Source organism: Cyrtonyx montezumae, unplaced genomic scaffold, assembly GCF_038088225.1.
Source record: "Cyrtonyx montezumae isolate F1298 unplaced genomic scaffold, pur_monq_1.0 scaffold_15, whole genome shotgun sequence".
Classification (NCBI taxonomy): Eukaryota; Metazoa; Chordata; class Aves; order Galliformes; family Odontophoridae; genus Cyrtonyx; species Cyrtonyx montezumae.
In genome coordinates this window covers 5,445,430-5,457,567 of record NW_027071881.1, presented here as the reverse complement: position 1 = coordinate 5,457,567, position 12,138 = coordinate 5,445,430, and the positions used below count along the sequence as shown (strand labels likewise).

The 12,138-nt window shown below is 50.2% G+C and overlaps 1 protein-coding gene and 1 long non-coding RNA gene across 5 annotated transcripts in view; one reads left to right on the top strand and one right to left on the bottom strand.

Annotated features, from left to right (window-relative positions):
• Positions 1-8,820, bottom strand: part of TPST1 (tyrosylprotein sulfotransferase 1) — a 150,107-nt gene extending 141,287 nt beyond the window's left edge. For 3 of the 4 annotated variants that reach the window (XM_065731848.1, XM_065731846.1, XM_065731847.1), the window contains exons 1-2: positions 8,726-8,819; positions 1,497-2,440 (exon numbers count right to left, since the gene is read on the bottom strand). In XM_065731848.1, the coding sequence (XP_065587920.1) occupies positions 1,497-2,341 (845 nt within the window). In that variant the 5' untranslated portion in view covers positions 2,342-2,440; positions 8,726-8,819. Of the gene's footprint in view, positions 1-1,496; positions 2,441-8,725 lie in introns of all 4 variants that reach the window. The other variant, XM_065731849.1, reaches the window with a different exon arrangement.
• LOC136045758 (uncharacterized) overlaps positions 1-11,772 on the top strand; it is a 152,821-nt gene extending 141,049 nt beyond the window's left edge. Inside the window, exon 3 of the long non-coding RNA XR_010621927.1 lies at positions 11,758-11,772. This is a non-coding gene — a long non-coding RNA (uncharacterized LOC136045758). The remainder of the gene's footprint in view (positions 1-11,757) is intronic.
• Positions 11,773-12,138: the final 366 nt, after the last annotated feature.

The window sequence follows — 12,138 nt, the reverse complement described above, 5'->3', positions numbered from 1 at the left end:
AAGTCACGTTTTACTTCCAGCACTACATTCTCCCAACTTTTAGGGATGTGAACAAATATTCTCAACTCCTCACGTCCCAATCCACCAGATCCAGCAAGAAATACTACTTGTAACCGTGTGAATTCCATAAGGCTACTGAGTTTTATAGTCTAGAGGCCCATTAATTTTTACAAACCCTAATCTGTAAGCCGTAAAGCAGCAATAATTTACTAGAAATGGCCTTCTGCATGGCTGTTTTTACAGGACACTTAACAGAACTTGGCAGAGCCTATTTATGGCAGTAAAAGTCAGCTTGCTCCCCCCCCAGCTGCCACTGAAGCAGTAACATGATACAGACAACTGAAGAGTGCAGGCACAGACACAGCTTGCAGAGATGTACAGCAGCATGCTGCTCCACGTTAACGCTATCTGAAGGCTTCCATCTGCTGACAAACGAGACTGCAAAGAAACAAATATGGTTGGGATGCCTTCTCAATAGCAGCGACCAATTCATCACTGCTTCCAGTCATAACCCCTTACAATATATTAAAAACTCCACACAACGAAAAGTCACTCCCCTAAATAGAAACCCTCTTCCAACTTTTATTTCTCAGAAGTTTGGCTAAAAACCCAACCCATGCTGCTTGCTGAGCAAGGTGTCTGCTACTCTAACGCACTTGGTCAGTGATGAATAGTAAAAAACAGAAGTCAGGGGATTTAACTGAGCATTTCTCACTGCCAGAATATATAATCAACACTTCAGAACTGTAAACGACATGTAATCTGTCAGACTGATCTGCAACAGCAGCAAGAAAAATAAGCCACAAATGAAAAAATAAATAAATAAGGAGAGCAAAGCATACACATCTCAAACAACACCCCCCCCCAAAAAAAAATACGTTTCATAAGCACAGCTGGATTTCTGTTCCTGAAAGTAGTTAGGTCAGACGCACAGATGGTGTGACAGACTACTAAGATTTGCCTCCAACAAGGTTAATTTTATTCAGTGCTTGTCCTTTCAGGAGCACACGCCAACAGTGGAGCATGCCAATTCTGCTTTCTATTTTGTTGGAACCATTTCTCAAGTTTCCTGGAAGAGTACGTCCTTGGCAAATACACCTCAAAGGCCATTCTTGCATTGACAGCAATAATTAAGTTCCTGAAATCACATGGGTGATGTTGCTAGGACTAACAGTGCCAGCCTAGATCAAAATGGTCTAAGTTTCTTTTGGGGCAAAGGGAAAAGCAAAGCTCCACTGGGGGAAAGGATGATGAGAGATGTCCAAATTCAAATCAAACTGATCTTCAAGTAAGAGCTAACACGTATGGTCCATGCATATATGTTAGAGGGACAGCTGCAAAGCTGAGCAAACCTGAGCCTGCAAAGCACTGCAGATCAGCTTCCCAAGACATCACTAGCTGCTTAAGAACTGAGTTCTGACTGGTCATTCATATGCCAAAGGCCCCATTTTATCTTTCAGAACAACAAAAGATAAGAGAGGAATGCTCATACTCACTTGGAAAGAGAAACACCCCCAGCTTTTCCAATCATTTCTTCGTGGTGCAGCACTGCTTGGTTCCATGGGATGCGAAGGAACTTTAAGAGAGTTCTCATCCATCTCTCAGGATGCAACACAAGCTGTTCATAATGTACCAGCATACATCTTTCAAAGCCAACCTCCATACACTGGTTATACATAGTTTCTATGGCACGATTCCACTTGGTCAAACAGTCTCTGTAGCTGTTGAGGTCAAACCCAGCTATTGTGACTTTTCTAGATATCATGGAATGCACAGATGCACGACCATCCCGTACCATTAGAAGAAATTTGGCATTGGGGAAAATTCTAGCAAGATAAGTTAAAGATTTTAGAGCAAAAGGGTCTTTGTTACACAAATAAGGCGCAGGCTCCCCATGTTTCACAATGATTTCCAATAAAAACGCCTGCATGGCTGAGTCCAGAACCTCATCTGTGACTCCAGCTTCATCCAGCCGGATCTTCTCCTTGCTTGACCTCGCCCACATCTGCTTCACTGCCAGAATTCGCGGGATTACCCTCGTCTCTTCTCCACATCGAATATCCGGGTGAGCATCAAGCATGGCACGCATTAACGTCGTGCCGCTCCGAGGTACTCCTCCAATAAATATTAAAGGCATGTCTTTGTTGTAAGCAAAGGTTTTATTTGCACCTCCACTCGAACCAGTTCTCACCGTGCTCCTCACGCTCTCCACCCGTGCCGGCTGGCTGCGCTCCTCTATTCGGTGGTGGCACTCCATGGCGTGTTGGCCCAAGTAGAACACTGTCACTGAGCTGATCACCAGGCACGCCAATAGCAAGTTCTGCTTGAGTTTGCCAACCATTTTGATAAAGGCAGTCACTTCAAAATAGAGTGACCTTCTATTTCAGATGACGTTCTGGTTCACGCGCCATGGAGATCCTGATCCAAAATAAATCAGGGTCTGGTGGGGAGGGGGGGGAAGAAAGAAATCTATTAACAAATGCAGTGATAAATCAGCAACAGAAATATCTGATGGCACTCAATACAATCCCAGTTCAGTACAGTTACCGTCTCCTGGTGTTGCATTAAGATTACTAAACACAACATCTGAAAAACAAAGAGCCAATAATGGAAAGTCCTCTCGTCCACCACGGCAGCAACACAGAAGATAACAAGATCTGTGATGGTAAGTGCTATTGACAGAGAAGTGCTCTGGCATGCTTCAACGGTATATCTGAAAGAGTTCCACCATTGGATAATGTCCCTTACACTTTTCAGTAGAAGGTATCATTTGTATGGGACTGCAGAATTGGAAGAGGCAACCATGAAGGCACCTTTCCTCACTGAGAGAGGAGCTTGACGTGCTCCGTTTCCTTCAGAGAACACAGGAAGACAGCAAAAGGCATTTCACACCTATGTAACAATCTCTGACTGTGAGATTGTCCAGTTTTTGATGCTTTAAGCCCATGGTCAAAGAAAAATAGTTCCCAGTCAGCAGAGGACAATTCCACTTTTATTTCTGGAGAAGCTTCGATGAAAGAAGGGGACAGTCACTAAGAACTGTAAGCAGAACCCAAAAGTGAAGTTGACCAGGATCAAAAGTAAGATCAGCTTTCATTCAATCAACAAAAATCAATCAGCTCACGCTGACTTAACAAGGTCTCTAAGAGGTCTCTTCCAACCTTACTGATTCCATGGCAGAAAGCATCTTCCCCCATCCAAAATGTAATGCTTGGAAGTTAAGAATGGGAATGCATTGTTATTTTACAAAGAGGTTTATGGCAAGTGCTCCCATGACAAATCAGAAGTCAATGGACAATACCAGAAAGACAACTATGCTCCATAAAGCATCCTGGCACTCACATCCATGGAGTTTATCGTTACATCCATTCCACGTTTATAGAAATGACTGCTGTAAAAAATGCTTCACTGTTCCATCACAGCGTAACCTCCCTTCTGGTTCTACACTGTCACACTGACAGCATTCAGCTGGTTTTAAACCCTTACAACTCACCAAAAGAACTGGAAAAAAGGCAAATGGAGGATAACCACTCATCCCTTTCCTGAGGTGCCAAAGGCGTTCTACATTAAATCCACTTCCAGCGCTACAAATTAAGCAGGTCTGATGACCTGCTGACAGAGCATGTCTCAGTGCAGTTCACCTCCTGAAGCCCCAGGGTGTCCCAAACGGAAACAAGTTTTTTCACAAACATGATTTGTTCATTTTGGGCTTCTTTGAACTGCGTCATTTACAACACCGGTGATACCAAAGACCTCATTAGGTCATTCAATGTATGTGAGCCCGAACAAAAGCTTTAGACAGAAACAGAAGGTTTAAAATCTGCTGCTGAGTTCCAACACAGACACCTACAGGAAGGACGAAGAACACACCATGATTTACAGTGGGTACTGATGCTTATATCCAACGTCAGCTGGGACAGAACTGCTGCCTCAGCTCCCAGCTGACTTCATCTGCTCACACTGAGCTCAACCCCGAATATTTACCTTTTCCAGCCATAGAAGTTATTGGACAGACAGTTCCTTTATCTGTGCTCTGCTGTCCAACTGCTCTGCGTTTTCGGAGAGGCGAGCTAGCCTGAAAACAGACTCTTCCTCTCCAAATTCAAATGAAATTAGCCCTCTAATTGCTACTTTAAACACGAGCTCGCTTTTTCAGAGCCAAAACGACTCACTGAGCAGTATGAATCACAGATGCTTTTAATTGTGAGGAGCTCCGAGCGCTGAGGTACCGCCCAACATTTGGATGACGGGATGCCACGATGCTTTTCCACCTCCGTCAGCAGCAATCCCCACATCCAACCCCAACCCAGCCCACCGTGCCCACCCACCACAGCCCTCAGTGCCACATCTCCACGGTGCTGGAACACCCATCTCCCTGAGGAGCTGTGCCACCGCATCACTGCTCTCAGGAGGAGAAATTGTTCCTCATTTCCAACCTGAACCTCCCCCCGATGAAACTCATGGCCACCACCTCTTGTCCTAAGAAGTCTCATTATGCTTCATATGCCTCTCGCTGCTGAAGAGGTGGTTAAACTCTAACTTAAATCCACAGGTATCAGCAGAAGGATATATACATACAGAATTCAGTCAACAGCTCCACTCCATGCAGAAAGTCTCTCCCGAGCAAATTCAGCATGCACACAATTTCCAGTTAGGAAAGAAACTGTTCTGTTTAAACCAGCCAACGCCACGCAAAATCTCTTCAAATGCTTTACAAAACAGTGAAGATTTAGTCAGAAGTGCTCAGAAAAGAGCTAATGCACCAGGAGGACGCCGTGCTGCGGGGCACACACGATGTGCACACATTTACACTTCGTACCAGTCCCAACGTTTTTTGGTTTGGGTACATTCCATAAAGCTCACTCCCTCAACCATAACCCCCAAAACAAAACATTCACCCAAAGATTTCCTTTACCTTTCAAACTAAAACAAGCAGGCAAACAGCCCACGAAATGCCTAATGCTCAGAGCATCACGGATGGTGCACAGTTGGACGGACCCACGAGGAACATTGAGTCCAACTCCACTGATCTCTGAGCAGTTTCACTGTGGCCATTAGAACAGATCCAAGCTGAAGAACAGCAGCACCAGGGCAGAGCAGGTGATTGGAGGCTGTAACTCTCTGTCCCTGGGGTCGGTGAGGCACAGTGACAATTCACCCTCAGCAGTGATTGCTCTAAGTGCTGCAGCGTGCTGCCTGGTTTCCTAAATCTCCACTGTCCACTTACAACAGGAGCAATAAGAAAAATCCACGTGACACACACATGCAGATGTGAGAAAACCACCGCCAGCCAACCACAAACAATTCCATTTGAAGCAGTAATTTTTGGTAAGATCAACGGTGCCAAAGGCTGAAAGACCATAAGCAGACAGAGTTATTGCCACCCTATGACCCTCCACGCTGCTGTCTGCCTGGAAGCAACACCCAGCACATGCAACTGCCACAAACCACAGCAAGACCAGGGCCTTGTGCATCAGGAAACCGACAGAGCTGACAAAACAGCACTGCTCAGCAAACCAACGTGCTCTGCAAGCCAGCAAACTCCCTTCTGGGCCCCAAGATACACGTAAAGCTCTTCAAGATAAGTGTGACAGATGGAAGTGACTGCCCTTCGAGCAGCCCACAAATCAACACACCCCACCTTTGTCCTCCTCTCCATGCGTGAGCACTCTGGATCGCACCCACTCCAACCTGGAGGAGTGCTGCAAGTCAGTAATGTTCTGCTGTTAACAGTAAACCAACAGCATTTAAAACTCAGAGCGAGGCCGTCAGCTACCCCTTGTGGCACAGAAGGACAGCTCTGAAACACAGAGGGGTCTTTACCCCTGCTAAAGGCACAGAGCACTCCTGATCAAAATAATAAAAGAAGCAAAAACCCACCAAACAGCAACAACAGAAATACAGCACGTGAGCTGAAGATCAATCACAGAGAGCCTGCTCAGCAGCAGGTTTGGAGTGACAGCAGAAAACAGCCAGCCAGCAAACACACGCATTAACAGAAACGCAGAGATGGGATCCACGCACTGCAGCACATGAAAGAGCAGCAAAGCAGAACTGCATGCAACTGGATTTCCTTCCAGAAAAGTCAGACCTATGAGTCAGCCACAAGATGTTTGCAAGGCAAAATGACCGCTTTGTTTCCTCACTCTGCACACACCAGTTCTCTGCCCCCTCCCTCACTCCGGCCTGTACATGCTGTGGGTCAAGACCTATTTTCCTAAAGTTCATCCAAAAAATGCTGAAGGTTTTAGTGTAGAAAAGAAGCACATCATTCATTTGCATGTTATGGTAAAACAGTCCGGGGTTTGTTTAAAACACTCCTTATCAGGGGGAAAAATGATCATCCCCTACACCCCAGAACTAAGCAGCCCCCATGAGGTCAAACTTCCACTATGGAAACTGGAAAGACCGATGACCATCAGCTGCTGACTGCCATCCAGCCAAGCAGCTTCTTCCAATGCTAAATCAACAGGACAACAACACGTGCATCACCCACCCCAAAGAAAGCCCACAGACACGAGGCAGTTTTTGGTGATGAGGTTGTCCCCGGCTTCTGGCTTGTGTTCTGACAACCAGAGCTCTTCCTAGAAAAGTACAGAGCAGTGCCTGGTTTCTGTGGGACGCTGGGCTGCAATGCTTCTGGAGAAGAACCCATTGAAAGACCCTACTCAGCTCTGTGCCCGGATTCCCTGCTGCTCCTCTTAGCTTCTGCTTGGCCTCCAAGACAACAAGGTAAGCAAAGATAGCACGAGATGCAGCGAGCTCTGCTTTCCTCATGCAGTTACCTGGATCAGCCCCAGCACTTCGTTGCACGGAGGAAAATCCAAGCAGCTCCTGCCGAGCCCTCTGAGGGCCACTTTTGCTCAAAAAAAGCAGAGATGTACCCACAAGAACTTCCCTGAAGGAGAGCAGCCTGGCTCTGCAGCTGCTGCACTCGTCTCCCAGCCCAGTTCCAGGCACACACCGCATCCAGCTGCAAGAATGTTCTTACTCAAAGGTGTCCCCTGCTGCTGCTCTGCAGCAAGGAGAAACCACCACGGCCACCAAAATATGGATCCAAAAAATGTCTGCAATAATAATGACAGAGAACTGGGTTCACCATTTCTGAACGCGTTTTCCCCTCAGGCACTGCACTCTGAACTTATAGACCAGAACAACAGCAGACAGTGAACGCTGCTGGGAATCCTCTTCAAAACAACACAGTACGTCGGATATGCATTTAGAAAACACTGCAGACACGACAGCCCCCATGGAAAGTGCTGTCCTAAGCTCACCAAGAAGCTCAAGCAGGAAGGCAGTGCACGCAGCCACGGTCTTTCAGGGCTTCGGAATGAAAACTGAAGACAAATGGTACATGAATTCCATCAGCGCTGCCCTTCAACGAGTGGGTCTGCCGCTGGTTGGTCACGTTTGCTTGCCACAAAGAAGATTGCATGGGAAAGCCAGCAGTTACATGATAATGGTATAGCACAACTCCGAGGAACACAACCGAAATATTCACATTACACCGCTAACAGAAGGCATCCAGACTGCCACAGCCTTGCTCAGAAGGCTGCTCCTGAATCACTTAGGTCTTCCAGATGCATTTTTATGCACTGTTTGCACAATCATCTTAATGATGTCCCCCAAGGCCAGATGCCACGTGCTGCTGCTGTTGGACTGGATGATCTTGGTGGACTTCTCCACCCTTAATTAACCCACCAGCCATGTAACAGCATCAGAGCACGGACATGAAAAGCACAGCACAGTGCTATCGATCCAGCCCCACGAAAAACGCTCAGCGAAGCCAGAAATAAAACTCGAGTTGATCTTAAGGCCTCACCTTCAGTCTTGTAAACCATCCTGGCTCCCAGCCCCGCAGCTGTTCTCCCTGCACTGCTTATAGAGTAAAAGAAACCAACAGCACCAGTAACCTTAACTCACCTCCACGAAGGAAGGAGCAGCGAGTCAGCACTGCCCATCCCTGCGCCCACAGTGCTGACTGATGGCACTGCAAAGTTGGACCGTAGGGAAACGCAGATGTGTGAACACTCCTGGAGGGATGACCACAACGGAATGTTCACGCCGTGTTCCCTTGAACCCGCGTTTTCTTTTTGCTTTCAGTCTTGGGCTCTGAGGACCAGAAAGGCTGAGTTCACCTCCACGTGGGGAAGGCTGCACACAGCCAGGCTGCAGCCGCACCATTGCTGCTCCTGTCGCATCACCGGGAGCAACAGCTCTGCTCGTTTTTCTGCATCTGTGCTTCCTCTGGATCCACTTCCACCCTCTCAAAAGGATCACAGTACCATTCAAAAAGACCTCCACGTCCAACCCAAACCACCCCACTGTGCCCTCAGTGCCACACCAGGGGACCCCCCCTCCCTGGGCAGCTGTGCCACTGCAGCACCGCTCTTTCGAGAAGAAATCGTCCCCAGCATCCAACCCGAACCTACCCCGGTGCGACTGAAGGCCGTACATCCCTCACTTAGAAAACGCAGAGAACAGAACAGACCCCAGACGCGGAGCTTTCACCGCGAGGACCGTTCCGAACCTCTTCAAGGACTTCAAAGCGCTCCAAACAGAAATACCCTCCTTCAAAGCGAAGATCTCCGCGCGCTGTCCCTCAGAGCAGCGCGACCCGAGGGTCCCCCCCCGGCACACAGCGCAGCGCGCTGAGATAGCACCGAGCGCGTCCCGAACCCGCGCCCTCAGGGCCGCCCCGATCCCGGGCACTCCCGGCGGACACACTCACCCGCACCGCCGCCGGGCCCGGGCCGCTTGCACACAGCAGCAGTGCGGCCGCCCCGCCGCGGCGGGCTGCCCCGGGCAGCATGGCGCTGGGAGCGGCACCGGCAGCGGCCCCCGCCGCCCCGCACCGCCCACAGCCCCCGGCCCCGCGCTGCCATGGAGGTCACAAGCGCGTTCCCATTGGTCGCCGGCTTGGATGTGTCGCGGGGAGTCATTGGGCGGCGGGTGGAGATTGACGGGTGGGGGCGGGGAGATGCTTTTAACCCTTGCGCACATCTGGCCAGATGTGCCAGGCGGGGAGCAGCTGTGCTCCGACATCACCTGCCTGCCCTCCCGAGGGGTCCGCTGTGCACATCTGGCGTGGCCGCACATCTGGCACACCTGCGCGTCCCTTCCCCTGGCCCACGTCCTCCTGCAGCACTGCTGTCCCGGGAGCTTTGCTGGGAGGAATGAGAGGAAAAGGATTCTGAATGCCCTGTGCTCGAACCCCACGGATGCACATTGATTTCCGTGCAAAATACCGGAGCATCTGGACCTGCAAGAGCCGTCTGCTGAGTGCTGCCTGCTTCTCACGTGCCAGAAATCGGCCACGTAGGGGCAAACATCCCAAGCGCACTGCCCAGCACACACTGCAGGGGAGCCCCAGAACGGCGTGGGACTCAGTGCCCATCTCCAGCGGGGACAGCGCAGTGGGGCTCTGCCACCTTCCAGCATCCCCGAGGCCTCCAGCTGTGAAAATCCCTCCAGGTGCCACAATCCCTCTGGTGTTTCTCTCCCCGGGTGATAAAGGCCACGTGCTGCCTGCTTGCGTCTGGACAGATGATTTACGGCTGAAACATTGTGCCCCATTCCCACTCAGATTGCCTCGATCCATAAAGCAGCGCTTTTTACATCGCTTTATTGGGTTGGTTTTATGGCTTCGGATCGCTTTATTGTTTTTCTTTCTTTCACGGCTTTAAGCCATGACTCACACAGATCCATTTTCAGGCTGCAGTCCGCAGCCACCACGCGGTGCCTGGGGAGCAAACAGGGAAAGGTGGATCCGGAGCTGTACACGGCTACAGCAGCAGCACAGCTGCCCCGACCCCTGCGAGCTGGGGTCTGCCTCGGGGACACGGCAGCGCTCCTCTTCCTTCCTTTACACCCAGCACAATGCTGCTTTCAACACATTAAATCCACGCCAAAAAATATCCCCGAATTCAACATGAGCACAATGGTTAAAAGCAAGAAGTGCGTTCCCGATACCTCGGCACTCAGCGTTCTGCCCCCATCCCACCTTCCCATTGCTAAGAATGCAAAGCATTTCCCTCCCTGCACAGCTCGTTCCCAGCCCCGGAGCTGCACTCACTGCTTTCGCCGCGTCCTGGCAGCGCTGCGGATGTTTTTCTGTTTCCTCGATTGCCTCCGCAGCAGTTGCACAACGGGGCTGCACACTCCTCGGCTGGAGCTCCCCGCGCCCTACAAAAGGCGTTTCTGATCCTAAAGGAAGATGCACAAGGGAAGGAGCAGGATCAGCCCTGCCCGGTGCACAGCTGGAGCTGAGCTGAAGTGCTGCTGTTATGAACTGCAACAGATTTCACTCTGCATAGGGAGAAATGGACCGGCACTTCGGTTGAGGGCCCAGAGATGTTACCTCCCCACATCCCACCACCCCAACCTGCTACAGAGTGGGATGGATCTCCAGTTGTGAGTACCACTCCAGTCAGATCACAGCCCTGTGATGGGGCATGGATGTCCACTTCTACTCCCTGCAGCTCAGCACAGAGCCTGCATCAGCCCCGCAGAGTGATGGTTGGCTCCATCACCCCATCCCTCATCCCATCTCTCAGCACATTTCTGCATGTGACAGCCTACAGCTGACCTTCCCACTGCCTGCAGAAGCCATCACACTGTATTTATTTCGCAGTGAGATTTGTTCCCCAGCTGTGCGAGCCCTGGAGCTGCAGCGCCCTCGGGGCTCCTGGCAGGTACCAGCCCTCCCTCCCCCCCTCCATCACACACCACAGGCACAGTTTTTCCACTTGGAGCAAGAGCTGAGCACTCCTCTCTCACATTTCTGGGCACCTTCCCGTGCTCCTGGCTCACAGACCACTGCCGATGTGGCACGAGGGACGTGTGCGGGCCGAGCACTCAGGAACAGCTGAGAGCAAAGAGCCCAGCTCCCCCTCCTCCCTGCTGGGTTTCCTCTAAAATAAAATAAGAAATAAAGTCCAATATTGTGAGGAGCCAGGCTGCAAGCAGCGCACGGAGCTCTGCTGCATGGGGATGCTCAGCACATCTCATGGCATTGACTCAGTAAGTCTGTGCTGGGCTCTCAGCAGCCTCTGGGCAATGGGGCAGAGCTGTTTGCTGGGGGATTTAGTCCACTTTAATGGCAGGAGGTGCTCAGAGGTTTGTAAAGCAGAGCCCTACGCCATGCGCTGCAGCCGTGAATTATCTGCTGGAGTGTTTGCCATGTCAGCAAGACAGGAATGATCTCATCTGTGTCTGCTGCGAGGAGGTGAAGGAGAGGCTCCCAACCATCCTAAAACAAAATACAAACAACCCCCGAATCCCAAATCCTGCTGCCAAAGTGCTGCTCATGACAGGCTGAGGGTTTCCAGCCCTGAGCTGGAGCACAGAGAGGCTCTGAAACCACTGCGGTTTCAAAACGAAACCTGTGCCATGCCAGGAGTCCTGAAAAGGTACAGGAAGAAAAAAATAGGCTCCTGTGCTGGGCCCCATAGGAAGGATCCCATCCCAGCTGCAGGTTTTTGCCATTCACAGCAGCCCCTGGTACCACCCTTTTGGGGGCAAAAAACAATTTTTTCATGGTCCCATTGGTTCCCCATGTCCCAGGCACATTTGGAAGCAGCACAGCCCCCAGGCCAAGGTCAGGAATAGCACATGGCAAACACGGGTAGGACAGCAAACACAGCCCTGTCCCACACAGGCTCAGTCAATCATTTATTCCCCCGACGGCCTTTTCAGACACACAGCAGCACCTGGTGCACTAGGACACCCCCAGGGGAAGGAGAGGGGCACCCACAGCTGTGAGCATTGGTGAGGCTGTAATGCACACTGCTCTCCTCCTGATCCTGCACACATACAAGCGCATACATGTATGTATAAGTGTGTATATTCATTGGTGTGTGTGTATACAATATATAGACACTTGTGTATGGATATATTATATATACACACCTACATGGAATATTTTAGGCACTTAGTGCATAATAAACATGTGCATTTTCAATACATGCATTTAGGCAGATATATAAACACCCATTAATTTGAACAAAGGTTGTAGCACGTATTTAGGTATGCATAAATGCATTTATATAACTATATAACCAAATAAAATGTACGTGTGTACGCATACAAATGGAACGTGGGGCACTCAGGGCTCCCCAGCCCAGACATGGCCACTCC